The sequence below is a fragment of the Polistes canadensis genome, unplaced genomic scaffold (genome assembly GCF_001313835.1).
Source record: "Polistes canadensis isolate GaletaPanama2010 unplaced genomic scaffold, ASM131383v1 scaffold_7, whole genome shotgun sequence".
Lineage (NCBI taxonomy): Eukaryota > Metazoa > Arthropoda > Insecta > Hymenoptera > Vespidae > Polistes > Polistes canadensis.
The window spans coordinates 177,354-204,804 of record NW_014569554.1 but is presented as its reverse complement, the minus strand read 5'-3'; the positions used below and the strand labels follow the sequence as shown (position 1 = coordinate 204,804).

The 27,451-nt window shown below is 34.4% G+C and overlaps 5 protein-coding genes across 8 annotated transcripts; 2 read left to right on the top strand and 3 right to left on the bottom strand.

The window, feature by feature from the left end:
• Positions 1–111: 111 nt before the first annotated feature.
• Positions 112–11,996, bottom strand: LOC106790169. Its single transcript, XM_014754907.1, has 22 exons — positions 11,385–11,996; positions 10,609–11,252; positions 10,428–10,538; positions 10,234–10,325; positions 10,069–10,161; positions 9,864–9,967; positions 5,514–5,578; positions 5,121–5,280; positions 4,895–5,037; positions 4,617–4,821; positions 4,294–4,455; positions 3,937–4,218; positions 3,618–3,866; positions 3,379–3,554; positions 3,147–3,296; positions 2,761–3,043; positions 2,469–2,678; positions 2,225–2,381; positions 1,912–2,134; positions 1,650–1,779; positions 1,437–1,557; positions 112–1,327 (listed from the first exon to the last, which is right to left on the bottom strand). Exons 2-22 carry the CDS (start codon positions 11,169–11,171, stop codon positions 666–668), a joined length of 4,341 nt encoding a protein of 1,446 aa, XP_014610393.1. The 5' UTR covers positions 11,172–11,252; positions 11,385–11,996; the 3' UTR covers positions 112–665.
• LOC106790218 lies at positions 5,676–6,927 on the bottom strand. The gene is made up of 2 exons (XM_014754972.1): positions 6,497–6,927; positions 5,676–6,346 (listed from the first exon to the last, which is right to left on the bottom strand). The coding sequence occupies exons 1-2, from the start codon at positions 6,571–6,573 to the stop codon at positions 6,022–6,024; spliced, it is 402 nt and encodes a 133-aa protein (XP_014610458.1). The 5' UTR covers positions 6,574–6,927; the 3' UTR covers positions 5,676–6,021.
• Positions 6,030–9,857, top strand: LOC106790203 (protein N-lysine methyltransferase METTL20-like). Of its 2 annotated transcripts, XM_014754960.1 has the most exons (4): positions 6,030–6,092; positions 6,973–7,050; positions 7,922–8,424; positions 9,483–9,857. In XM_014754960.1, the coding sequence occupies exons 3-4, from the start codon at positions 7,932–7,934 to the stop codon at positions 9,818–9,820; spliced, it is 831 nt and encodes a 276-aa protein (XP_014610446.1). In that variant the 5' UTR covers positions 6,030–6,092; positions 6,973–7,050; positions 7,922–7,931; the 3' UTR covers positions 9,821–9,857. The 2 variants fall into 2 exon arrangements, with proteins under 2 accessions (XP_014610446.1, XP_014610438.1); XM_014754952.1 differs by lacking the exon at positions 6,973–7,050 and having other exon boundaries at positions 6,036–6,092.
• Positions 11,997–12,121: 125 nt separating the features above from the next.
• Positions 12,122–16,001, bottom strand: LOC106790188 (protein-L-isoaspartate O-methyltransferase domain-containing protein 1-like). Its single transcript, XM_014754927.1, has 5 exons — positions 15,717–16,001; positions 14,666–14,996; positions 14,468–14,602; positions 14,148–14,399; positions 12,122–14,062 (listed from the first exon to the last, which is right to left on the bottom strand). Exons 2-5 carry the CDS (start codon positions 14,970–14,972, stop codon positions 13,080–13,082), a joined length of 1,677 nt encoding a protein of 558 aa, XP_014610413.1. The 5' UTR covers positions 14,973–14,996; positions 15,717–16,001; the 3' UTR covers positions 12,122–13,079.
• Positions 16,002–17,135: 1,134 nt separating this feature from the next.
• LOC106791077 (lethal(3)malignant brain tumor-like protein 1) lies at positions 17,136–26,197 on the top strand. Of its 3 annotated transcripts, none has more exons than XM_014756452.1 (17): positions 17,136–17,227; positions 20,239–20,446; positions 20,834–21,128; positions 21,256–21,495; positions 21,578–22,191; positions 22,290–22,452; positions 22,540–22,711; positions 22,804–22,972; positions 23,051–23,249; positions 23,343–23,560; positions 23,657–23,885; positions 23,993–24,182; positions 24,269–24,390; positions 24,557–25,031; positions 25,128–25,202; positions 25,285–25,597; positions 25,680–26,197. In XM_014756452.1, the coding sequence occupies exons 1-17, from the start codon at positions 17,202–17,204 to the stop codon at positions 25,803–25,805; spliced, it is 3,834 nt and encodes a 1,277-aa protein (XP_014611938.1). In that variant the 5' UTR covers positions 17,136–17,201; the 3' UTR covers positions 25,806–26,197. The 3 variants fall into 3 exon arrangements, with proteins under 3 accessions (XP_014611938.1, XP_014611946.1, XP_014611954.1); XM_014756460.1 differs by having other exon boundaries at positions 17,173–17,411; XM_014756468.1 differs by lacking the exon at positions 17,136–17,227 and adding an exon at positions 18,770–19,824.
• Positions 26,198–27,451: the final 1,254 nt, after the last annotated feature.

Genomic DNA, 27,451 nt, shown 5'->3' with positions numbered 1-27,451 from the left:
ATTAACTTATATTTTTTACGTATTTTTTTCTTTAAAATACATCTTATATATTTGGTATTATTTCGCAATATCATCATGGGTGGGCAATTTGCAATCATTTCGAGCGAACAATTGTGCTATAAAGTTTTATTCTTAGATCTTTACAGTTAAAGAGAATTATTGAATTACTTATAGAAAACTGGTGTATGGATGGAGTATCACGATGGAAGGCTACTCAGATCTTAAGTATGACCTTAAGCGCGCCTTTATAATTTTTTTATTTATATTTTTTTCTTTTCTTATTTTATAATACAAATTTCACGACGTCTTTTCTTATAGAAATAAAATCACAGAACGCATGTAAGATTACGCAACATAACACATTGTGCAACAATGTTGTATGGAGTTTCTCTAGGACTTATGCTTTTGAAGAAATCAAACGAATCGTTAGAATCTAACTACTACGCCATAAAAATGCTAGATAAATGAAATTTAAGCGGTAAGCATTATTGTTTTATCGTTCAACGAATCGTTACAATTGGCACACGAATTTAAAAAAAATAAATGCGCTCGATTTGAAATATACATATAATGAATTTCTAATAAGTTGGAAGTAGCGCGTCATTAAAACGCGAGACGACAAAAAAATTCACGGAAATGTTTATTACAAATAAACTATGGAAAGTCTATACTTCTTCTTTGGTGTGCGTGCGATTTAAAAGATAATCGAGATCATGCGAGATACGATCCAACATGCCGGAAGTGGTAGTCTCGCAACTTGTTATCCGAATTTCCGGCATTTTTTCCTCGCCATCGGGTTGTTTGCGTTCCGTTGTATTAGCAATGTCGGGAATAACGTTCACGTGTTCTCTCGCTTTTAATTCGACGTTCGTTAAATGTTCTACGTCCGTTTTGACTGCCAACGTTACGTCCGGCATTGCACCCAAACGTGATTCTATGTCAGCGCTACAAAGAAGTTTAGCTGAACATTCCGATGGTATGTTTTGATGAATTGCAAGATCTCGAAAAGCATTACGATCTGTAACACTAACACCATAAGGTTCGGGGAGACATTGAGTAGTTCGCTTAGCAAAAGCACTATCGAATGCTTCTTGATACTTTCGCGGGCTAGTACTATAGTTTTCAAGATTGATGTCGTCTGGGCGATCGATTCGAATTTCAGGCAAGTACCTGCCAGCAACGGAAGACGAAGTTTCGGTAGTAAATTCTCTCGTATCTATGCTACCAGCCGCTACTCCTCGGATTTCTATGTAGGGTTCGGCCAATATAGATGACGGAGGTGGTGGTATAGCGTCGTTTTGCATTTCTGCATCAATTTTTGAACATACTGCATACAAAAAAATGACGTATTATTTTTTTTTTTTTATTATTTATCTCATTCGCTCGCTCACTCATCCATCCATTCATTAAATGTATTGACATGAAACATTCGATACCTTTGATCGGCACTGAAATTCGTTCGTTGCTCGTTTCCAATTTCCATTTAAGTTTTGGCAGTATTGGTCTAAGTAAACTAATGTCGCTGCTAGAAACGTATGCTATTGATATGATGAAACCCTGCATATAAATTCGGTATCGTATTTTATTCATTTTCATAACATTCATTTAATCAACGAATATAATACGATATAGAAAATTCGGATACTTACTAAAACGGTAGATAACGATGCAAAGATATACTGATAAATTATTGAAGTCGAATTTATGTAGAAGATTGAGGACGTTTCTGTGGCAATAATGCCACATATAACTACAGCGGCACGATGCAATAACCGCGTTCTGTAGAAAAAGAAAATCTCTTTATTTTTGTTATAATAAAATAATTATAGATATGATTTTGGATAGGAATTACTTTTGCTTTTACTAATATAATGATTTATTCAATCAATATTACTTGTCCACCATTCTTACCTCGATTTTATGGTTTCTTTCTTCATCAAATTTTTCTCTACGAGGGCACGAGCCTCATGAATGACACCCAAATAGAGTATCATAAAGACACAAGACATCATGGTTGTACAAGTTACGAATATATTATATACTCCACTTCCATGAATCAACCACCAAGATTCGTGTCTCCAACCAGTACTTTTGCGAGTAAGTTCGGTGGCAAGTACGGCCAAAATCGGTACTCCTAGAAAAGTTATCGTTTCAAAAATTTGTTTTAGTACTTAATTATAAATGCTAGCTGCCTCTTTGAATTCATTTGCAATGCGTCGTATACCTGTAATAACGGCGATTACTGTGATCTTCATATGAAGATGCTGATTCGGTCGTATATGAACAAACTGAGAATATATTATAAGAGCCTCGGATATAGGAGTCGACATGCCAACTAGGAGAAATGCTTCTAATCCTATTGCAACGAGATAGTAGTTACTCTGTAAGACAAATGTAATGCAAAGCTGTCAGATAAGCAATGGTAAATGCATAATGAGTAAACATAAGATACATTAATATTTTCGTACATCAGAAAAGTTACCGCATATCGCATAAATGAACAAAGCCATTGCGCCGATCAGAGCACCGCAACATTGGACTTTTAAAAAATTTAACCAACTCCGATTTTTCCACCAATGTATGCCAAGAAAGAATAATGTTAGCGAGCATTGAATCAGACAGCTTGCACAACCGAGTATCACGATAGAAGTTGTTTGTTCCTTCTTTGGTAATACCATCTGAAAAAGAAAAACTTTTTGTGCAAACGATTCTCCGACTTGAAAATGTGAAAATCTTTCCAAACTTTTTCAAAATAATTACCCTTACAATCCTAGCGGTTAAAAAAAGAGCAACGGTGCCAGTATTAGGACACAAGCAATGGGTCGTAAGATCGCCTGGAAATGTATTTGCTATACAATCATTTAAATTCCAAGAACCTGAATGATCCATAAGACCACAGGAAACATTCCAAGGGCCAGAATGATTTTCTAATTGTTTCATTTCTAGATCGACCCAAATGTTACTATGTTTGTCAGATTTGAAGGAAGCCACGGTTGCCGTGATCGCGTGAGAGTTAATTCGGTATTCTAGTTCTGTACCGTTGCTAAAATTTAAAAGAAACTGCATTAAATAACGTCAAAAGGATTTTAAATCCATTTAAAAAAGTTTAATTCTATTGTTCGTCTAAGTATTCACGCGGTGCTTACTCAAACTCTTTGAGGTATACTTTTGGAAGGAAGTTAGAAACTGTCTTATAGACAATGACGATTCCTTTGTACGTACTGTTGTTTTTGCCATCTCTAAATCTCTTTTTCCATAAACGTATAGCAATTATGTCTTTATACCAATCAGGATATCTGTGAAACAAATATATACATATATCACAGTTTTCCAATATTCCCAGTATTTGGTAAGGATATGCGTTTTATAAATGCATACGTGTCGTCGGTTGTTGGAATTTGAAGAGAGTGCGTGATGCTGTCACTGCTGTGAGATTGCAAGGGTTGAATATCGACGACCATCGATGACAAGGACAAGTGAAAGCAGCCTTGATTTAACTTTTTCGACCAATGTATCAGGTTTCGTTCGACTATTTGCAGTAATACCAATAATCTCTAAAAAATGATTTTTACAGTCAGGGCAATAAGAATAATGACAATAATTGTTAAAGTTATTACCTGTGGATTTAAAATGGAATTTTCGTCGTTTAGTATGTGATTAACGATATGCGTTAGGGCTTCGGCAGAGCGATGCAAATCGGATGGATCGATTCTACGTTGGTAACGTTCGATTTCTATGAGTATGCTTAAAATTCTATCAGCTTCGTTCGGATAGAGAGATATTTCGCGCGATCGTAGTACTTCCCAAAGGGCTAGGATCGTTTCCGAGCCTGTTGTATTTTGATAGCCTAGAGTCAAGCTACGAAACTACGAACAGCAAAAGGAACAAAATAAAGTCTCAAGAATTCGATGATTAATATTAGCAGGAGAGACTAACTTTATTGTAAGGACGAACGAAGGGCTCGTAAAGACAATTAGAAAAATCTGGCATCAACCATTCGGGAGTGGTTGCATCACTCATCAAGCACAGTCTCGATACTTTAGGTCCGACAAAATGTCGCGGACAGTCGATCAAAGCTTCCGAACCAGGAGCTGTGTCAGGCCATTCTTCAGTCCAGGATATTTCCTTCGGACAAATTCGTACTAAAGTTCGATTCGTCAATTCTACTCGTACGGACATCGATCGGTGTGCCACGTTGCACGTGTATATCGCCGATTTCTACAATTATTTTTATTCCAATTATTAATCGAATTGAACATTTATTGTCGTACTACTTTCAAATGAAATTTCTACCTGAACGTTTGTAATTTTTAAAATGCTACCGTCTGGATAAAGGTCTTCCCAAATTTCACTACCTGGTTCCAATTTAAGTAACGCTCGATTTTTCGTCCAACCGAATCCTATACCCGTGCTGTGCATATTTGGTGTTGTGCACGTCAGTTGTATATTACTACCCTGGAATATATTTTCTTTCTATCTTACTTTCCAACAACAATCATTAAGGTAATAAAAGTATTAACAAAAGAAAGAAAATAATAATTTATTGGCATCATTCATTTGGCATTCGATTTCGAGTATATCTTCTTTTCAAACCAATTGGAGAAAAAGATCTATACCTTTTCTACGGTAATACTCATTGGCGTGACCTTTACATCCGGATCATTTTTCACTTGTACGTAAAGACTTTTACATTGTTGTACGCCCCGATCGATAGCTTGGCACGTATATTGACCACCGTCCAATGTGGTCGCCTTATCGATTTTTAATATCGACGCATACATATCCAATCCATCATTAGGAAGATCCTCGTATCGAATTTCTCTGGATGAACGTGAATAAACGATACCCCCGTTAAAGAGTAAAACCAAATGATATGATCTTATTACGAAGTTACCTGTTTGCTTTCTTCACGTTTACCAACATATTGTCTTTGTACCAGACGAAACGAATACCGTTACTTCCCTGGGCAACGCAATGGAGATTGATTTCATCGCCTAGATGAACCTCGTGTTCGTTCGATCGATCCAAACGTAAATTCTAAGCAAAACCAATGATTCGTTTGATTCGTTACAAGATACTCGAATTTTTCTTCAAGCGTTGATTACGACAATTCTTCATACCTGCAATCTAAACGCGGGTTTTTGTTGAAAAGTAAAGTGCGTAGATTCGAGAGCTAACTCGCCGAGACGACGTCGTTGAACTAAACGATTTAACGACTCTCGAATTTTGTCTCCATCGTCCGAATTGGCAAAAAATTCAAAAGTTATCTCCGACGAAGGCCTGCAGCATTAAGAAGCGAATTTACGCTTTGGTAAATCATTAATTGAAATTTCAATTCAAACGAAGAATCGAAACGTCAGTTGTAATATAACTTGTTACTTAACACATTGCGACCGGCTATTTTTTTGCGTCAAATATTTGTCTATTAATTACGATTTGTTAGTAGTAATTAAACATTATTGTCATTCGTCCGCAATACGTTAAGACTTGTTTGCTTTAATATACCTACTCACGTCATGCTCAGGATCTCGAGGTCCTCCATGGAAGATATATTCGAACTCTTCAAATGCTTGATCAGCTGCGAAGGAATAAACGCAATGAATGAAATTCATTAAGCAAGATTTGAAGGTAAGGAAAGTAGGAATACAAAATTCGCTAGTCTATGTCAACTCTTAATCACAACTTTGTTATTTTTTTATTCCTTTACAACAATCGATCGTACAAAATTTATACAAATTGTATAACATAATAGGAGAAAAAATAATGACATTGCTAATGTATAAACATTTGTTAAATCGTAGAGCGAAGTCACGTAAGAAGAAGATGACGCGAACGTGAGCGATTCGCCGAAACAATGTAGGTCATGTGTTTTCTGCGTAGAAGGATTGACCAATCCGAAGGCGCCGACCCATCGCAAAGAACATCGTCGATGGACGTTCGTTGAACCTTGTTGGTTCAAACACGCGTAAGTAATATCGTACCTGAAAAGAGAAAGTCGACTCTTGTTCTTCTTCTTTTTCCTCATTCAGGTGGATCCATAAAATAAGGATCGTCGATAAGAACGCAGGAGAGATCCGAATGTCCTGGACCAAGTAAGTCTTGCAGCGTATTTAACGGTACTCTCGATACTCTTATTCCAATTTCACGGCAATAAGCCTCGAGTAAGATCATTTGAAGATGAATGGCTGCATCCATGTCGACGTCGAGCGGTACCAAACAGACGCTGCCTTGATCGTTGCATTCTCGAGATGCCAGGGCACGAAGAGTTGGCAGTATGCCGCAGGTTATATTGTTTTTGCGAGAACACTTACTATCTCGAGAATTCATGTTCCACGTTGGCTTTGCGCTGAAACACGAGTTTTTGTCCTCCATACTAACAATTTTGATTTTCCTCCGAAATAAATGATCGAACAAACTACAGAGATTTAATGAAATTCATTTCAACTAAGACTTTAAGCAACATTTCTTCGAAACCTATGCGAATTTGCATAATTACCTTTCCGCCATCGTGTTCAAAGGAAAAGATTGTAATCCTTGACAGCTCATATCGGTAAACGTTTCCACGTCGATCATAGCCGATTGTATCCTTCACTGCGAGCTTCGAGTGTGCTTAATTTTGAGCGTCGATTGTCACTAACACGGCCCACTCACTTTCTTTTCTTTCCGCTGCTCGAACGTTCCAAGTATTTCAATGTCCACTTATAGTTTGGACTATAGTAAACGCAACGTTGTGCAATCCTTTGCTTTTCTATCACACTCGCGCGCACAAAGATGGGAGTTGAAAGAGGAGGGGAGAATTAATCTCACGAACGTATGTTGAACTGTCTACGTATGTCCCTCTCGTGATTCGTTCCTTCTATAGAATGATAACGGTGCACCGAGTCTCGCGCTTTTATAAACCATCTTCTCTCCCACTTTTCTCTTTCCTGCCTTACGGTGGAGAACCGCCTAATGTTTCCATGGATATTCCAGATAAGCCGTGCCCCTTTGTACACACGTAACGACACGACGTTTTATCGATAAATCCCAACGAAGAGAGAAACACCGAAGGTATATACCTCGTATTTCTAATTAATGTTTTTCCTCTTACCCAACTAAAGAAAAAGGAGCATCGCAAAATTCACTATTTTTTTTTCCTCGTAAACTCTTTAATTTATTATACTTAATCATTGTTTGCTTCACGACACGCAACTTTGATCAACGAGGAAAGGCAGATTTATCTCAATTTGTTCTTTTTGAAAGGAAGTTTCGTCATATATGACACGCGTTGGACGACCACGAGAGACGATCATCGATTGCGTCTAGTCAATATATTAATTGTGTACATATACTAGGCTACACATGTTAAACATTTCGTTGAAGTATGCGTGTAATCGATAACAGCGCACACCCATTATCATCGACGTCTATCGCGGATAGCATATGTGTGCCAAGATAAATATCAAGAAAGATGATAAAAGCTCTCTCGTTTCGTCATTTTTTTTTTCCTTGTCTCGTCTCTGACAAATATATACGAACACTTTTAGCTTCTCTCAAAAAGCTTAGAGTATTATCGATAATTAGGAGAGTAGACGCAGTATGTTCTCCGCGCTAGATAAGCTCCGATATAGATTGTCGATCAATTTTTCAATCTACGACATACTTTTTTTCATTTCCTATCGTACTCGTAAGGACGTGCCACGAGGATTTTATATACGTTCGCGCTGCTTATGCATCCATACATATACAAAGCTTATTTATGCGCGAGCATTTTTAGAACTGGCGGGATTCCCAACGCGTTTCTAAAGAACATCAACCGCGTGTTTACCAGACGGAATGACGAAGCGTAAAAAAAGGCGGTCAATGGCATTCCGTTCCGTTCGATTACAAAACGAGGGATTTTTCAAACAATCGTTCTTACTAAAGAAAATGCATTTTTCAGAATCGGAGATATGAAAAGAGGCGTCAAGATTTTGCACGATTTGCACGCTTTGATTAAACGACCAATGTCGAGAAATTCAGCAGGAAATCTTATCGAAACAATTAGAAATAGAAATTGGCAAATTTTTGATCGAGATATCGTCGAACGAGACAAAATAGTGGACACGATTTTAAAGTATACGGAGATCACTAACGATCACATGACTCCTGATTTAAAGCTTTTTCTTTTGACACCTAAGTGTTCTTTATATTATGATTCGTTTGATAAAATCAAGAAAAAACTCGATCAAGTGGAAATACAAACTTTGAACAATCCATTTTGGTCCATATACTGGCCGGGTGGTCAAGGCTTGGTAAAGTTCATATTCGACGAACAAACAAATATATTTACGCATTCTAAGAAGGATATTAACGTTTTGGATCTTGGAACTGGTTGCGGCGCTACGGCTATAGCAGCGAAACTACTTGGAATTCGTAATGTCATGGCAAATGACATCGATAAAGGTTCGTAAAATGATGTTTTTAATATAGGTCTATAGAAAAATCCGCTTAATCAAATACGATTTAGTTCTTTACTCGCGAATCGCGTGTAAACTTTAAGGAATTACCCGAGAAATCTTCTCAATTGAGACTCGTTTTGCATAGCATATTCATAATTAAGTGCATAAGAACTAAAAGTGTAAAATGAATATTTCGGTGGCTCGTTGGAAATACCTGTTAAATGCCTGATCGACGTCAGCGAAAGAAAGTTGATCTGGTAAATGCATTATGCATATCTCTTTCATATATCTATTATATGTATTTATATACGATACGTATATAAATTGCATGTTTTTGATACTCGTATACACGTAGAAAGATGAATGATCGCGTTTATTGTCAAGCTGACGTTTCCGGTCAGGCATAAACACAGATAATAATGAATTCCTCAAGGAATGATTCACTATAAACGCAGCTATGCATGTATATGTATCTTCTCTACAAACGATAACGGTCTCGTATTTTCTTCGTAACCATTTCTATAAAAAGATGGAACGAATTCTAGCACAAGTTGTATTTAACCGAGTCACGTGTTGCACGATTCTTTGGAATTTCATTAACTTTTTTTCCCCTTTTTTTTCTTTTTTCTTTTTGAACAGAAACCTCGTTATATAAGAATTTACTTTTCTTTTACGTCCCCAAATGAAGAATGATTTTTGTAGATTAAACCTACATTGAAAAGATTCTTAGATCGAACGATTGCACACCTCAATATTGTTGGGCTTCCCCCAGCTATATATATACATACATAACACGTGAGGCCAGAAGACGGAGTCTCGTGCGTCAGTGAAAGTCAGGTGGTCCATTCTCGGTACTACCTTCTTGCATACCAAACTTGAAATAACTACATTTTTTCTCTCTTATAGTCTCGATTTTTTTTACGTAGTAACGTAAACTGCGTCATTATATATAAATAGAGAGAGAGAGAGCATTGCAAAAACAAAAACGAGAGATGAATAAAGAAAAAAAATTTGTTGCGCGTGAATGAATGCATCAATTGATTTTTCTTTGATTTCTTTTAGTTGCCTGCATAGCCACGCTCATGAATGCTACATTAAACGGCGTGGATGTTCAAGTATCGTGGGATAATTTATTGGACAGACCACTCGAAAAATCGTATGATGTTATTTTTATCGGAGATCTACTTTACGAAGAAGAATTAACCGAAACTTTAATACCGTGGCTACTGGATGTAGCCAAGAAAGGAACACGAATATTTCTTGGTGATCCTGGAAGGCATGGACTTACAGATAAATTGAAACAAAATCTGAAACTATTACGTCAATACGAATTGCCGGAAAATACGCGGAAGGAAAATAATGGTTATCGCGATGTTTACGTATGGCAATTCATTAACTAGCTCCCGAATAAATACGTAAAAGTATGCTCAATTAAAAACTTACCGGTTTTGTAAGATAAGATTCTAAATTTCCTTGCTGAGCTATCGATGGTGAACGAAGTGGAGTAGTTTTTGATAGTTTTATTCTGCACTCGTATCTCGACCGATCTGAAAATATATGTAACAAGAAAACGTGTACAGTTATTTTTAATATTCCTATTATACATCTTATTGAAAAAAAAGAAACAATTGAATTTATCGATATTTACTGTTATATATTTTTTTGCCATTCGTACAAGCACACGGTCGTTGCTCCTCCTTGTGATAAGGACATTGCAATATGCAATGTTCTCCTCCGCATTCTATAAATAAATCATTGTGCCGAATTTAGATGTATCCATGGGAAACATATTTAAAAAAGAAAATTATTTTACCAGTATTCACAGTTTCCAATAGCTGAATTTCACAATTTTGTCCAACGTAGCCAGGAAGGCAATCACAGTGTACTGCTTTCGCCCCTAAATGTCTAGAAAGTATGTAAAAGTCCTTTGATATATGCAAAGATGATTTGCATTTTTATATATATATATATATATATATATGTTTATTAATATATTTTTGTTCATACTTGCAGTTGCCACCATTTAGACAAATAGAGTTTTGTTGATCGTCAAAACAAAGCGGCCCTTCGTTACATTTATCTCCGTTGAAACGAGGAAAGCACTCGCAGGAAAAGGTCCTGTATTTAAAGAATCTACAACAATGAAAAAGTCTGAAGAAAATTTTCAATAGAGGATAAATAAACATACGTATAATCTGCAGATAAAAGACAATTTCCAGTGAAAGAACATTCGCTAACGGAACAAGCATTTGGATTTGGTTCTTCCTCTGTCATTTGGTATGTGACGTTAAAACCATATACGTCCAAAAGATCGTCCAAGACGCGTACATGGTTTCCTTCGAGTCGATCAAGCTCAAATTCTAAGACGAGAAATGGGCGAAAAGTTCTGAACCACCGATATTCGAAAACGTTGCCCTCCGTTATTTCTTTGATCAAACTCGCGCCATAATTCGTCGCCTCTGACTCGTAATACGCGTACTCGGTCAATTTGAGACCTTTGTAAACGTAAAGCTGCGTCATATAGACGACTATCGAACTATTCGTCGAAGGTATGTCAGAAACATCGATCACCCATCGACACATTATGGGTACTGGAAAAGCTTTAGGAAAGTTTGGTGTTTTTATAACTCCTTTTGGAGCGGTCAGATGATAATTGCAATCCGCGTTTTCAGTTGACACTTCGATTATAGTCAATAAACAGAGATAAAAGAAAAGGATGAGATGATATTTCATCTTCTCGATCAACCTCATTGTCGATATGTTTTTCAATCAAATTTTGTTTGCCTCTTTTGAAGTATCGGACAAGATATCGAACAATATTGGATTTTCGGCCTGAAAAAAAGAAATTCCAATGAAGAGGCATCAAAGTTATTAATATTTATTTCTTTTTATCCCCTTATTAAAATTCCATCTTTCTCAACGAATTTTATTATATCACGTATGTAGATAGTAATCGTTTTTTACCGTGGAATGTAAATATTGCTGGATGCACTTTATTAATCATATATAATTTTTTCGAATCTACACTTTTAAATCCGAATGTATTTCGTAATTTTTCATTATTTCATATCCACTCTGTTGTGCACTTAAAAGAAAGATGCGAGCGAACAACGACGATACTGATTCTTTATTTTGTCCTCTTTCAGAAAGTCCGACGTAAAAGAACATGAAAACGTAGGAATATAATTCGTCTCGTAGGTAAGGTAAATGAATGTTATCTCGATGGTGTATCATAAAATTTTGTGCTTAAGGGACTATGAATTTTTGGAGTAAATCAGATAATGATCAAGCTTAAAACGGATTTAAAGATCGGGGGTAGGTTTGATACGAGCCACGAACGAGAAGACACAATTTACCGGGTAGCTGGGCGTTAGTCCCTTCCGTATCTCTGAGCTTGCCGTGCGCCTGCTCTCCTTCGATCCCCGACCAAGCATCCCCCTTTCTACCCTCGCCACTCGCATATATTTCGACCGACTCGAATCGCGAGTTTTACTGGAACGCGAGCATTCCGATTCGAACCATGTTATCAATCCACAGATATCTATGCTACTTGGCATTTCCCCAAACGTATCATTCGATCTGAATTATACCTCTTTTTAATTAACTAACTTTTAGTATAAAAAATAATAGCATATAAATAGATTTAATATCGTCAATCTTTAAAGTCTAATACGGTGTAGAGGTAAATAAAAGAAATCGAGTTATTACTAAATAGTATTTATTTCTGTAATTAGAAACTCTATGATAGTCTTCGAACTAAAAACCTATTATCTTGATTATCGATCGTGAACGTTTTATTACCATATGAAATTGCGTAAATTAATTAATGGATAGTATTTCAATTTCAATACTCATTGTCAGCTAAACTTTATCATCGGGAAGTTCGATAAATATGTATATGCGAATTTTTCGCCCGTTATATTTTGCATTTTGTACATTTCCGTGTATTTCTTATCCTAAGTAGCGTGTGTTGTTACGATATTACTCGTTTAATCTGCGTCAATAAAAAAAGTCCTTATGCATTTTTCGATTCAACGTTTGTCACAACCCTTTGAAAATTTATATAGGACTTGACTTTTTTTTCTCAAAGAATCTTGCAGAAAACGAGTTTTAGTAATTTGATACAGATATGTACATACAGGTAAATAGACGCATACACGCTCATACGATAAGGCAGTCATTTTTGCCACTTTAAATATGTATATTCGGTCAATAAAACAGTATCAACGACAATGCAATCTCTCGTTGATCGCTGCTTTCTCACCTTCTTCATTTCTACGATATTAATAATGAAAAATATAGAGTATCATTGACACAGTTCACAATGATATAGAAATCTCGAGAGTAATTTACCGTACAAGATTTATATCTAACAACTTTCTCTCTTCTATCGTTGAAAATAAAAGATTTAAAAAGAATTTTTCAAATGAAATGGTTTACATGAAAGAACATTTTGGCCACCAAATATCACTTGTAACACTTCGTAGGCCTATCTTTCCAAAATTAATGTAGTAACATACGAAGGTCAACTGTAGCTGGAGAGCAGCTATAAACGACAATGGAGTACTGCATAATATAAGAAGAGAATTATGTATTTATTAGAATATATATTTAAATTAAAGAATAATGATTAAGTCTAATTGCTTCTCTATGTATATATTATAGATGCCGATTATAGTTTATGTACAACTTTAATGAGAAAGGCAATGGTAACTGATGTATCTTTTCTTTCATATATGTCGAAAAAGCATTGCCATCCACATAATGTCCAAATATTACATTCTCATTTGGAATGCTTTCCGTAGATTCGGGATAAAATTTATACATATTCTTTGCGGACTTATTGATCGTGATATCGGACAAATCAACCTCCATGGAATTTAAATCATCAGTATTCTTCGAATCTGATTGACTGGTATTTGAACTAGAACTACCATCGTCAGTAGTCAGATTAGCATCTTCTATTATACCGCTATCGGTTTTTTCACGTTTCGCTATTTTTTTACGTTGAGTAAATGATGTCTCTTGTTCGGCTTCGCTGTCGCTGTCGCTTTCGCTCATATTTATATATGCTTCCGATAAAGACGAGTGCTGTTCTAAAATTTGACAGGATTGATCTTGCATTTGGTCTTGAGATTGGTCGTAGTTCGAATTGACATTATTCTCGCTAGTATTAGCTCTTCCAGCTTCGGCGAGTAACGCTTCGCTTTCGGTCTCTTTTCTTTCTTCGTTATTATCGTGATGCAAATCAACAGACGCGACAATATATTGTCCGTCGCTATCGTCGTCATTCGATTCCGGCCAATGCTGCTGTCTATTTTCACCTAGGTGCGGCTGTATGACAGCTCTTAACAACTGTAAGGTCGTTGTAATGGCTTCTCCGGGATGAGTATCTACGTTGAGCAATAAACGAGCTCTCCCTGCAAATTCTGCATCTTCGTCAAAAAGCGCTTCATCTGATTCTTCGAAAATAGGTATTACAAAACGTTTCGAGGTACGTGCAGGTAACCTGGGTCTTTGCTGTCTTAGTAGTATAGGTTTCCTGGTCTCCAATTCCGTATGTTGTCGCCAGACATTTTCTCTTAATCTATGTCTGATTTTATCACGACATAATTCTTGTAAAGATAATGGATCGCATTCCGCTATAAAATATTACTCTTATTGTCAATCTTACTCATCTTTTAAATTAATCTATTGGACACAATTGTTTAAATTTTGTTTACTTACGCAAATGAAATAAATTTTGTTCCTCGGACGTAGGAACGATCAACGGCGCAAAAGATACAGGAAGCATCGTATGATGCGTCCAAGCATTTTCGTCGACTCTTTGAATTCTGAGTAAATGCTCTTTGAAAGGCATCACTAAAATTCCTCCAATTTTAACATACTGTTTGATAAGTGCCTCATGACTTTCCGGGCAAGCTGCACCGCAATACACTCTATCGTATTGTCTGCCAGGTACAATGCTTAAGCAGTTTCCTTTTAAGTAAAAAATAGTCTTAGACAATATATTTAATTTATATTATTCTAATCATTATTTATACTACCTTGTACAAATGATGGCTCGCAGAAATCAAACTCATCTAAAGCTAGAGATTTTTGTTTAAATTCTTCTAAACGCTCATACGCATATTTTAGACAGTCCTCGTGTAATTCTATACCATGATTTGTCCCATGTTGACCTAAGAAAGATAAAACAATGTGACAATTTCAATGGCAATTAGTCGATATAATTATTTCCTTACTTAGTATTAGTCCTGCCATTGTACTGAGATATCCAGTTCCTGATCCAAGATTCAGAAAACTCAATCCGGGCTCCAGTGAAAGACCTTCTATTACCAAACTGTAGACGCATGGTGCTGATAAATGGATGTTGCCATGCTTCCAAGCAAGGTCCTTGTACGCGCTTTCTCGACACAATGTTAGGAAGTAATCAGCACGATCAACAGCTCTGAATACCTGTTCAACTTTCTTTGTTCTTATATAACCAGATGTCATTAAATTATCTACCAATTCATCATTGTTTTGTCCACTACTAACGGCACTTCCCATCTTGATAAGACAAGATTTGTTCTTCTGTTTAACAAAGATTATGTTAATGATTAATCATAAAATTATTACATTGTATCCCATATAACAAGTTATAAGATACCTACCTATACAAACTTATAATATATATTTTCATAAACCAATAAATGTAATAAAATCTAAAATAGAAAACTGCTCAAGTTATGATCTCTTACTGACTTAATCAAATGATATAAAAGAATATATTACTGTCACAATAATCAAAATACGACTTTCCAAAGTACAAGAAAATAATATGAACGCACACGTATTATATATGTATTATATATGTATTCTATATGTAGCATCATACCACATATGTATGCGTTAAGAAGTTATCTTTAAAAATAACCTTACAAATGAAATATACTATACCGATAAACATGAAGCGTTGTCTGTAAGCGTCACTTAGTAAAAATATTAAATGCAATAACAAATGCCATACAATGTGGCTCGCAGCAAATAGAGCTCAAAAAACAAGAGTTCTAAATTTATTCTCTTTTTATCGATCGACGTAATGATAATTATACGATAAGAGGAATGTGTTTTTTCTGATTGTGTTGGACTATATACTTTCATTATTTAACGAAAAAGAAACAAAAATAGATATATCTATTTTTTAAATGCAACATTAGAAATACTACTTTTGAAAGGAATATCATGAAAAAAAAGGAATTTCCAATGTTAATAATTAACGTACATCTAACGTTATTTTTTGTTGAAACTTACCCTTGCCAAGTGAGAATACAATTCAATGACGAGAGAATAATGGAGTCGGAGCTGTCACTTCGGAAAAAATCAAAACTTAGACGGTCGTGTAAATCTGAACGTTAACATATTATAACGAATATATTCCGTGCTATATTATACAACACGACGCGCTGTTATTTTGATACATTGGAGTATACTAATGCACGATTTTATTCTGTTTTGACAAGCAAAAGGTGCATGAAGGTGCATCAACGTGCATCAGCTGATAGAAGAAAATATATACTAGTTACGCCATTGCGCGCTCTCTATCTCCCCAGAGAGAGAGAGGGAGAGAGAGAACGAGAGAGAGAGAGAAAGAGAGAAATCAAATGACGATCCGTCAAATATTCTTTCCTCGAATTTATTTTCTTTTTTTTTAATAATTTCTCTCCTTTGCTTTAGAAAACAATGCAAGACAATCCAAAACAAGATACTTTTAATTTTGATATTCGTTTTAAATAGTATGCATTTCTAATGAATTGTTCAAAAATCTCCCTTATAATTTAGTAATTACATTTATGTTAATCGGTCTGTTAGAAATATGTAGTATTGTTAAGCGCAGGCGTGAACCATACTAGATGACACTAGAAAGAGAGAAAGTTATTAGCAACGTCGAAAGAACGGTAAACGAGTCGATTCGAATATATATGGATACATTGAAAATTATTTAAATTTTTCTACGCTGTTATATTTTTACTTTTTTTTTTTTCTCTATTGGTAGTATCTTTGAAACTAGTAGACTTTTTTTTGCTTTATTAGTTGGATGCATAATTTGGTTATATATAGTGCATAAATGATGCGTTGGTGGCGCTCGATAAATTTGAAAAGCGCACGCATTTGAAGGTCGATATTTATATACTTACACATAGGTAGATATATATATATAGAAAGAGAGATAGGTATATATACATATATGTATCTATTATGTGTACTTGTGTATTTTTTTAAATAAAATACTATTAGCCTTATTTCAGTTAGCCGTACGGGTTCATGATTTTAATTCGAATCTTATCGATATAGATAAATACTCGATCATAATTCCTATCTACTTTTCTTGACTCTTACAATACTAGAATAAGAAAATAAAAATCGATATAATATCGTAGTTGGTATTCATTGGAAATAATACGTTTGACTTTATTTCTAATTTCAGTTTTGTTCTCTGCTTTTTCTTATTTCTCTGAGTGATGTATATGAACGCATAGATCTTGGATGGCAATCGATAATGTTATAAAAAGTAGGCAAAGGATGAAAATAACTTGAACAAAAACCATCTAGATCAGCATATTTTGCTGGAGTAACATTAATATTTGAGGAATATTTGGAGAAAAGTAAAATACAGCTTATGGTCTTATTGTTTTACATCTCCGTGGATGGTAACTCGCACAAATGTGAACGAACCTTCGTAGAGCAACATGGGTTGGTGCGCATGCGCATTCGAACTAATATCGTTCCTTCTCTCAGATGATGGCGACAGACAACTTTAAAACGTGAGTTTATAATCATACAATTTCTTACATCTTTAAAGTGTCGTTATTGTGTAAAACGCTGCTCTATGATTATGAGATATTGAGTATTTCATAGAGTTTATTGAAATCGAGTGAAACGTGGGCATTGGTAAATATAACGTTAAATTTTCCACTGGATTCGTTAGGTCAACATTCGTTTACTCTCGTAAGTATATGTGTATGGTACATGCGTGTATAAAGCTTAGCGTAACTTTGCAGTTGAGCTTTGAAAAATAAAAATATTCGTTAAAATATCATATAACAAGAGAGAAGAGAAAGTTTGCATGTTCGTTTTAACCAATCTTAATTTCTTATCACGTACTGCATCTTTAACGATAGTACTTTGTATTTGCATCTATTTTTTGTTTTTAATAGCGTTCATGCATGTACGATCGTAACCATGAGTTTACAATATTGCAATTATTACGATCGATTATTCGTTAATGACTTCTCCAACATTTTATTTAAATTTATTTACAACTTTGCTATATATTTTTTACATATATAAATTTATAAAGAGGAAAAAAAGAGACAAAAAACATAGCCTTAAAGAAATTTTCTTTCGCGAAAAATCAGGTGAAAATATGAATGTCTCTTTTGTTTTCACGAATCGTAATATTTTTAACGATATAACTTGATTATAGAATTTATTTTTTTCTAAAAAAATAAAGTATGCATACCTATATATATATATATATGTGCGTACATGCATAGTCCGTGTTAAAATGCATATGCGATTATATGTGTATATATATATATATATATATTATACAGAATTGTACCATCCCATAATTTAGTTTTGATACTTTTCTTGCTACTTTACTTGATATCTCGATTGAGTTTTTTCATTTTCAAAAGTAACCAGATCGTCTTGTTCCATCTTAATGCATGTTATTTTTACAAGAAATCGTTAAAATGGAATAATATTATAGTCACGTGTATGCGATATTCTCAACTATCGATACAGGTTACAGCGTTACCTAGTAATCGATAGATGCATTTTTATTACTAATGCCGAATGCACGCTTTAGAGGTTATTAGAGAAAAGTTCGTCGCGCATAAAATACGTTAACATCTATACTCATAAATTATTTTAACAATTTAGATTTCGTTTATCTATAGAATAGAATTTATTTGTAGAGTGATTATATCTTTCGAAGTATAATATTGATCGTTAGAATTTACTGTACATTGATGGAGAAAAGCTTCTTAAAAAGACGATAACTAGAATAAAGTAGAGTTTATTTTGATAAACGTAGACTATGGCCAACCAATTGAGTCGCGATAAGAAATCTTACATTTACAATTAGTCGAACTTCTTTACATTGCTTAATGATATATTAATCTTATTTATTGTTCCATTCATTATTTTTCATAAAATCTAATAAATAATTGATTAGATTCGAGTCAATAGTTTATATTTGATTTTGATTAGATGTACATTGTTTATTAATATATAGTTATTGATATTAGGATAAATAAAAGAATAAAAGTGTAATATCGAATAATAATGCATCGAAAGAGAGAGAGAGCGAATGGGATTGATAGATTTGCGAATGCGAATAAAGGGAGAAGTTAAATTAATGGAATGAGACATAGATACATATATATTTGAAAATGGCCTATCTTTTAGTCGGTCTTATTATAAAACGTCCAAGATAATTGTTAAATATTTAACATCGACTAAAATATTATATCAAACGATGCAATTCGTTGTCGATCATCGATCATCGAGCAAATGGTTTAGAACTTGATTCCAAAATTGCTTTCACTTGCAATAAATATGCGTGCAAGTTAGTTAGGAGGAGAGGGAGTTGTCAAAGTTCTCTGATTGGCTGTTACTTTAGGAACGTCATATGGTATTTGCGGTTCGTTAGGTTAGGTACTGTTAGGCTGCCGCGCCATTGATAGCATCGTTCGAGCCTATGGGAAAGTAGCAGTAGTTTAGAGAGACCAAAGCTTGAATGATATGAAAGCTTTAAAGATACGTGCGGATTTTCGTTTAGAATAGTGGTGTACGCGATAAGTTTGTTGTTGGTCATCTCCAGATGCAATCCTTTTGGAAAGATCAGGCTTTAGTGAGAAAGGGATATCTCTTGTTGCCCAGTGTTCGTTTCTTATAGGAATGAAAATTGTGCGTCGTGTGTAGGATGATATAGAATCGTGCGGGTTCGATTGTTAAGTCACCCTCAAGCGCGACCAAAGATTTGATTAAGTATTTAAATGAAGATATATGTGGCGCAATAATTACGGTAGTACGTTAATCGCGATTTATAAGTATCACCAGAAATTAATAGATTATCATTATATTTCCGATATTTCAAAGTGTAAAAGAAACGAAACTGTGTTCTCGATAGTAATAATTGGGCGCGTGTTTTAAATTCCTTTACCGATAGATCCGACGCCCAGTCCATGTATATTGTCGAATAAAAGATTTTGTGAATGAAGTGCACGGAGCTGCTACAACGGTACTTACTTCTTCCCAACACCAAACTTATTACATATTCATTCCACCACATTTAATTGGAATTATGTAACTGAGAAAAATAGAATTTTCTTATAGGAACACAACTAATTAGGTATGCCACATTATGATACACACTATACGTTTGTCAAATATTTCATATTTTCATTGTTATTTTATTTTTTTATTATTTAATGTCATTTCTGCAGTTATTTTCCTGTTTTCATTTAACTCTTTCGTGCATGAAAAAGTTGTCTTGAAATAATTATTGGACGAATAAACGATTACATATCAATCAAAGGGTGTTATTAACTGTGCTTCTTGCATTTCTCTATAAACTTTTATTGACAATTTGAATATCATTTTCTCATTATCAAAAATGATTAAAAGTCGAATATTTAAGGTGATTAATATAATATACATGTTATAACGGATTGTACAATTTTAATATCCATCAACAAATATCAAATGTTTTTATCTGAGAAAGATTTATCTGTTTATAACTTGTTTTTATTTTCCATTATTATAGAATGGACGAAGAAATAGTAGTTGACGACTGTGATGATAATAGTATAACTGAGTCCCAACAATTGGACGATTCTTCCACTTCAGTTATGCCTCTATTATATATTCAACAGGGCAAAATGCGTTCTGGTCAAACGACAGCTACAAATCAAACGCTTGTTTCTCCTACTGCTACTCAACTCGCTGCCATCATTAATCCCGTTAATAATCAGGTAATTTATTTCATATTATAGATTTATACTGTCATTTACAGTTCGTTTTAAATCTTCAAAATATTTATTTTATTAATTTATATATTATATAAGTGGACCTATGCATTAAGCATTCTGCATTTCATTTCTTTATGCATACAATTACTTATATATTTATATACATATTTTGAAAATATTAATAAGCAAGATTGCATATACGGTGTTATAGTTTTCATGCTCATAGATTGTACCGTCTTGGGAAGACATAATTATTAATACCATAATTACATAATTTCTCTCATTTTGTGTTTTCGCTGTGGTTCTTGAGATAATAAATATTATTCTATGTTTATATTTAAAAAATCCAGGTAAACGCATTTCTAATATACAGCTTTAAATATATTTCAGATTGTTACTGGACAGAATAAAGTATTTATACAGGGTCCAGGTCAGGTTACTACTTCGCAAAACAAACAACATATTGTAATTCATCGTCCCGTTAATACAGTTAATACTACAAACACTGCGCAAGGACAAAAGCACATATTACTTAGAAAATCAAATACATCTACCGCGCAGATTGTACCCCTAAATGCTTCTCAAGGAAATCAGACGAATTCGCAATCAGGAAAACATACATTTGCATATCTTGGGACTCTTATCAAACCAAATAAATCGCGCGAATCTGTCGTTATCCCAGCAGGTGATTATTTATTTAATATAGTTCTGATATACTCTCTTTTTATATTATACTTATTTATTTGTACGTGTGTGCGTGTGCGTGGGTGTAAGAACTGGTTTTATGTAATTTGAACTTTCTTAAAATATAGGAGCTTTAACGACTACTCAAATAACTAAACCCAAGTTAGTTATCGCCCCAGTTATATCACAATTGGCGCAGACATCAACGAGCACGACTGCTGGTTCGCAAAGCCAATCATCTAAACACATGACAAATCTGCTATTACCAGTAAGCATTCCCCAACAAAGCGGTTCTGCCAAATCCAGTATGTTTAATTTGAAGATCAATAATGGTCAAATCAGTACTGATAGTAAGGGAACGATTACAGGTAACATTATATTTTGATCGCATATTGAGCATGATATTTAGAAGAAAAATATACATCATTTTTATTTCATTTAATATTTTAGTATTACGAGAATCAAAAACTACCAATTCTGCAACGCATCCACCACCGTTACATCCAATTGCAAAAATGAGCTTATTAAACGCAAATAAAGGAAATAACAATTCTACAGATAGTATAAAAATTACAGAAAATCCAGATTCAGCAGTTATTACGCCTATACCTAAAAAGGACGATACTACTATTCCAGAAAAAAGAAAAAAAACTATAAGTAATATTTTAAGGGCTTCTAATGAAAAGCGATTAAAAAAACAAAAATCGTCTCAAGAATCTATGGCTGATGTGACTTATGCCCTTAGTAGTCCTGAATCAGAACAAGATAAAGATAAAAAGGTACAAAACGATGATGATATTACTTTGATTAAAGTAATTCCTAGCGAAGAAAAATCAATGAAGTTAAATACGAGTATAGATGATGACATCAAAATAGAAATAATTAAAACGCCTACAAGTTGTACAGTTGAACCCGTGTCGGAAAATAAAAATGAAATGAAAATTAATCACGAAGATATGAAAGAGCTCTTTAATGTCTCTCAACAAAACGATTCCAATTTCGACGCTGCTAAAGTACTAGATTGGAAAGATGGTGTAGGAACCTTGCCAGGAAGTACATTGAAGGTAAGTTCTCTAAATGAAATATTTCTATTTTATTAATTCATCCATTATAACTCAACTATCGTAATTTTTTCAATATATTGTATTAATTGTTTCCTCAGTTTTGTATGAATGAATTCGGGATAATGGAAGTTGTCGAAGAAGATGAGACAATTAAGCAGAATAAAGATGGCAATATTGGTGATAAGGAAAATGTATGTTTAATGCAGAATTCGTCAAAATCCAGTCCTGTTATGACCAATAATGCGATTAATGAGAAAAAGGGTAAGTAAAAGTAATTTTATTACTCGAAGATTTAGATTTTAAGATTAGTTTATAATCGAGTTAGTAATCGAGAAAATTGTTGAACAGCGGAAGATCGGAAAACTAGGACCTTATCTGCTGATACCGTCTATCATTGCGAGGGTTGTGGTTGCTACGGCCTAGCTGCAGAATTTGAAAGTCCAATCTCTTGCAGTCCTTCATGTACAGAGATAATAGAATCTAAGAAACAACCTTCAATGCGAAAAGAAAAAGATCTAAAGTGTGTATTACAATTTATATTGATATTTGTATAATTTGAACGATTTATTAAATCACATTGTTACTACTCCTTTGTCTTTTTCTTTTTTGTAGAGATTTGCGTGTAAAACGAAAACGAAAAAGATTGTTACAAGAACAACAGCAAGCTAAAGAAATGGAAGAAAAATCGCAAGAGAAAATCAAGTCCGAAACGGACGAAGATACAAAGGATACCATTGGCGGGATGGATGACGAATGCCAAGGAGATTTTTCAGAATCTAAGGTACAAAATAAAACTTGAAATTAATCATTTCCTTGTTAACCATCATCAATTGAAATAATTTGATTATTGTTCATACAGTATCCATGGCAAACTGGGAAACTCGGTTTTTCTTGGCCTAAATATCTTGAACATTATAAAGCCAAGTCTGCGCCAGTTAAATTATTTAAGGATGCATTTCCATATGGAAAAAATAACTTTAAACCCGGAATGAAGTTAGAGGGAATAGATCCTGAACGTCCATCTCGTTATTGCGTTCTTACAGTAGTCGAAGTAGTAGGTAAGTAATTAAGAAAATTTTAATTCATTTAATAAATAAACGTGTCTCGAGTTAATAGGTTATGATTTAACATATCTTAAATGATTTTTTCAGGATATAGGATACGCTTGCATTTCGATGGTTATCCAGAAAATTATGATTTTTGGGCTAACGCGGATAGCATGGATATTTTTCCAGTTGGTTGGTCCGAGAAAAATGGACATCGTCTGGATCCACCAAAAGGTTATGCAACTTCTAATTTTAACTGGAATGCATATCTGAAAATTTGTAAAGCTTCTGCAGCTCCGAAAAATATATTTTCCAATAAAAGTGTAAGTATACGTCCTTATGTATGCATGCTTGTTCTATCAATTTTATTATTAATATGGAATACACTAAAAAATATTTCTTTATACTAACTTTTTTAGTCCGTTTTTCCAACTGGATTTCGCGTGGGTATGAAACTGGAAGCGGTCGATCGTAAACACTCATCTTTAGTTTGCGTAGCAAGTATAGCAGGTTTAATGGATTCTCGGATATTAGTTCATTTTGATTCTTGGGATGAAGTATATGATTATTGGGCAGATGCAAGTTCACCTTACATTCATCCCGTGGGATGGTGTCATCATAATGGACACAGTCTTACTCCGCCCAACAGTAAGTATCTATGCCAAATAATACTTATTATATATATATATTTCTCACGCTTATCTGTATCAACGTAAAAAGATAATGTAAAGTAATAAACAATTGATATTTTGTAGATTATAAAGACCCCAAGAACTTTACATGGGACATTTATCTAAAAGAAACTCGTTCGATGGCAGCACCGGCAAGAGCTTTCAAACAACGGCCACCTTGTGGATTTAAACGTGGTATGAAATTAGAAGCAGTCGATGCAAGAATTCCACAACTTATTAGAGTAGCCACTGTTGAAGATGTGAAAGATCACATGTTAGTATTCTATGTCTGTCTTATTATGATGAAATAATTCTACATTTGACATAAAGTTTAATTAAACTTTTAATTTACCTTTCTAGGTTGAAAATACGTTTTGATGGATGGCCAGAGAATCATGCTTATTGGGTTGACGATGATTCTCCGGATATACATCCGATGGGATGGTGTTTAAAAACTGGACACCCATTGGAAGCACCATTAAGTAAGATTCATAATATTCATAATTTTTATAATAATAGCACATAGATGGACAAAAAGGGGAGAGTGCATGTAATTAGAATTGAAGAAAAATGTGTTGGGTGGCCTATTTTTTTGTCTCTGATTGTAGCAACATAAGGTTTATAAACTAATTTTATTTTTTTGAATAGCACCAGATAATCCAAACGATAAATCAGAATGTGGTACGTATGGATGTCGCGGTATAGGACACGTAAAGGGTCCTAAATTTGCCACACATAATTCACCATCTGGTTGTCCTTACTCGCCTCAAAACTTAAGTAAAAATAAGACCTTATCAGATAGATTAATCACAAAAAATGAAATCTGCTGCGACGTCGATGAAGAGTCGCAGGAAAGAGTAGCAAGAGTCGATAAGACTGAGAAAGTGAAAGCAGAAAAACCTGAGAAGCTTGAAAAGCCTGAAAAGTCTGAAAAAAGTGAAAAGTTTGAGAAGCTGGAAAAACTCGAAAAGCTCGAAAAGCTCGAAAAGCCTGAGAGAATGGAAAGAATTGAAAAACTTTCTTTCTCTGAAGAACGACTCTTAAAGACTGAAAAAGATGTGAAACAAGAGGATGGAGATTCTGATAAAAATGATAAGTCTGAAAATTCGGAAAAATCTGAAAGGTTAATATTTCGTTTGTTTATAATTTTAAATGAATATTTTATGCGATTGGTGATAATGCTTATATTATATTTTTCTTTTATCTTTTTTTTTTTTAGATCGAGCAAGTCGAAAAATCTTCACAGCGACGGACAAACCGACGACGAGGAAGTTTCGAGAAAACGTAAGAAAAGGTTCGTTATATTTTGTCTAAAATCCATTAAAGTCTAGTTAATGTATAATCGTTTAATGCAAATTATTAATCACCTTTTGTAGACGACAAATTTCTGACGATTCTATATATACTCTTTCAAATTCTACATACGGTGATACGGTACTAAATACAACCCAATATGCTGCCAATATGCCAGATAAACAATTACGTACAGAATTATACCAATCGGTCTACGATCCCGGTTACAATCCTTTACCAGACGCACCGCACATATGGGCAAAACATAGTAACGCGTTGAACAGAGTAGTTTCTCAACAGAATACAAATCCTCGACGCTGGTCAAACGAAGAAGTTATCAAGTTTATTCAAAGTGTCCCAAATTGTAGAGAAATTGGTAATATTTTTAGAAAACATGTAAGTATCTTATCAAGTATATTACAAATCACTTTAAATTTGTTCAATTGTTATTTCTACTGAAATGTTTCTTCTTTTTTAGAATATCGATGGAGAAGCATTTTTAATGCTCACGCAAGAAGATTTAGTATCGTTATTAGGTTTACTTTTAGGACCGGCAATAAAGCTCTATAATAGTATAGTATTGTTACGTCGGAGAGCCACGTGAATATTTTCTTGAAAGAAGTATCAATGAAATGGCAAAGAAAATATTTCTTATAAAAGAAAAGAATGAGATAGGGAAAACTGTCATTAAAATGAAATTATTCATCGATCAAGTTTTCTCAAATTTTGAAACAAATGTTTTCTATTTTGTTTTCTAATTGACAGATATTTATTTCACATACCTTATTTAATTTTTTATAAACAATTCGAAATTGGAATATTTAATCGACTAGCAAGGAAAGGTTTATTCTTGCGATTTGGATCGATGATGGTATCGAGTTATACTCATGATTTAAATATTTATACATGACCAGTACTTATAATTGTCCAATATAATTTTTTTTTATATTACCAACCGAACTCGATCGTGTACAAATGTAAATATAACTATCTTAATAATTAATTATTGTAATAAGAACAAGACTAAATTATTCATCTTAATTGTTTGATTTCAAGCTAATGATTTCCCCATTATTTCCACTGTATTTAAATCCTCGAACTTACCGATAACAGAACACCACATTACCGGTAACTTTGTTAAAGGTGTAACCAAACTATTGCGATTTTGTTCAAAACTTGACAGTGTGATGGTAGCACTGTTGACTTTATAATATTCTATATATTGCTATCCTACACAACATTACCGAAATTCCTATATATTTTTTATAACATATGTGCATAAGAAAAATGGTATATTTACTAATCAATTGTAATCGAGAGATTCTCGAGCAAATTTTCAATTTGTTAATAATATGTTTAAACTAACGATGGAAATGAAACAATGTAATAGTAAAAGAAATGATTTTCTTCCGAAGGAGACTAGACAAATTTATAAAATTATCGAAACTTGTTAAAATCGATATATCGTAAAGGCAGATGTTTGTAATCGTTCGTAGAGTAGCGCGCGCTCGGCCCTTCCACCAATGTAGGAAAGTTTCCCCTTCTCCGGCAGCGATAGCGGTGGCGGCGATAGCGGTGGCGGCGGCAAGGGGATGTTTACAGGCTAGCCACGGGGACGACCGTCCATGTGTTTCAGTCAGTCGAGGACTTTTAGTCTGCGCGCACCTTTTTACGAGTTGTTTTTCATTTGCCGCTTTTTATCGTCTCTTTCGAATTTCATTATTTTTGAAAAAACAAGAGATAAGAGCGTTGTTAATAGCTTCCTATAAACTTACAATGTGTTTATCGTGACGAAATATTAACGGAGAATAGAAGATCATGTGCACATGTACCGTATATTTACTAATTGTTATATAAATCGAAAAGTGAAATTCGGTTGGCGTAGCCAATATAAATAATATAGATAAATCGAACGATCTTCCTTCTAAGCTGTTTCGGTATTTCTATAAGAAGCTTTATTAGAAGTGTCTTGGAAGCAGCGAAGGAGGAGATGGCGGTAACAAGATAAGATAATGGGACTTTTCACGACCAAGACTAAGAAGAAGACGAAGACGAAGACGGGGAGAAGGAGAGGTGATCTTTTTCAAAGTGTGTTATGTCCTGCGTGCTTTCGTCGACGGGACGAAAGGAGGAGCGCGATGCAGGCTGGTGTTTGTCGTTGAGGAACGACGCCAGGCAACGAAGGAGGAGCATCGTCGAAGTGTTGGTGCTGGAGGAGGAGGAGGAGGAGGGGGCGGGGGAGGAGGGTGG

Coding starts and splice junctions, on each gene's coding strand:
- LOC106790203 (XM_014754952.1), top strand. Junction 8,425..9,482: donor GGCAAATGACATCGATAAAG/GTTCGTAAAATG, acceptor GATTTCTTTTAG/TTGCCTGCATAGCCACGCTC.
- LOC106790218 (XM_014754972.1), bottom strand. CDS start 6,573: ATGATCGACGTGGAAACGTTTACCGATATGAGCTGTCAAGGATTACAA. Junction 6,347..6,496: donor TTGAACACGATGGCGGAAAG/GTAATTATGCAA, acceptor CTCGTGTTTCAG/CGCAAAGCCAACGTGGAACA.
- LOC106790169 (XM_014754907.1), bottom strand. CDS start 11,171: ATGAGGTTGATCGAGAAGATGAAATATCATCTCATCCTTTTCTTTTAT. Junction 4,822..4,894: donor AACGTGAAGAAAGCAAACAG/GTAACTTCGTAA, acceptor ACGTTCATCCAG/AGAAATTCGATACGAGGATC. Junction 3,044..3,146: donor GTATACCTCAAAGAGTTTGA/GTAAGCACCGCG, acceptor TTTAAATTTTAG/CAACGGTACAGAACTAGAAT.
- LOC106790188 (XM_014754927.1), bottom strand. CDS start 14,972: ATGGGAAGTGCCGTTAGTAGTGGACAAAACAATGATGAATTGGTAGAT. Junction 14,400..14,467: donor CGAGCCATCATTTGTACAAG/GTAGTATAAATA, acceptor TTTACTTAAAAG/GAAACTGCTTAAGCATTGTA. Junction 14,063..14,147: donor ACAAAATTTATTTCATTTGC/GTAAGTAAACAA, acceptor AATATTTTATAG/CGGAATGCGATCCATTATCT.
- LOC106791077 (XM_014756452.1), top strand. CDS start 17,202: ATGATGGCGACAGACAACTTTAAAAC. Junction 22,192..22,289: donor TGCCAGGAAGTACATTGAAG/GTAAGTTCTCTA, acceptor TTGTTTCCTCAG/TTTTGTATGAATGAATTCGG. Junction 22,973..23,050: donor GAGATTTTTCAGAATCTAAG/GTACAAAATAAA, acceptor TTGTTCATACAG/TATCCATGGCAAACTGGGAA.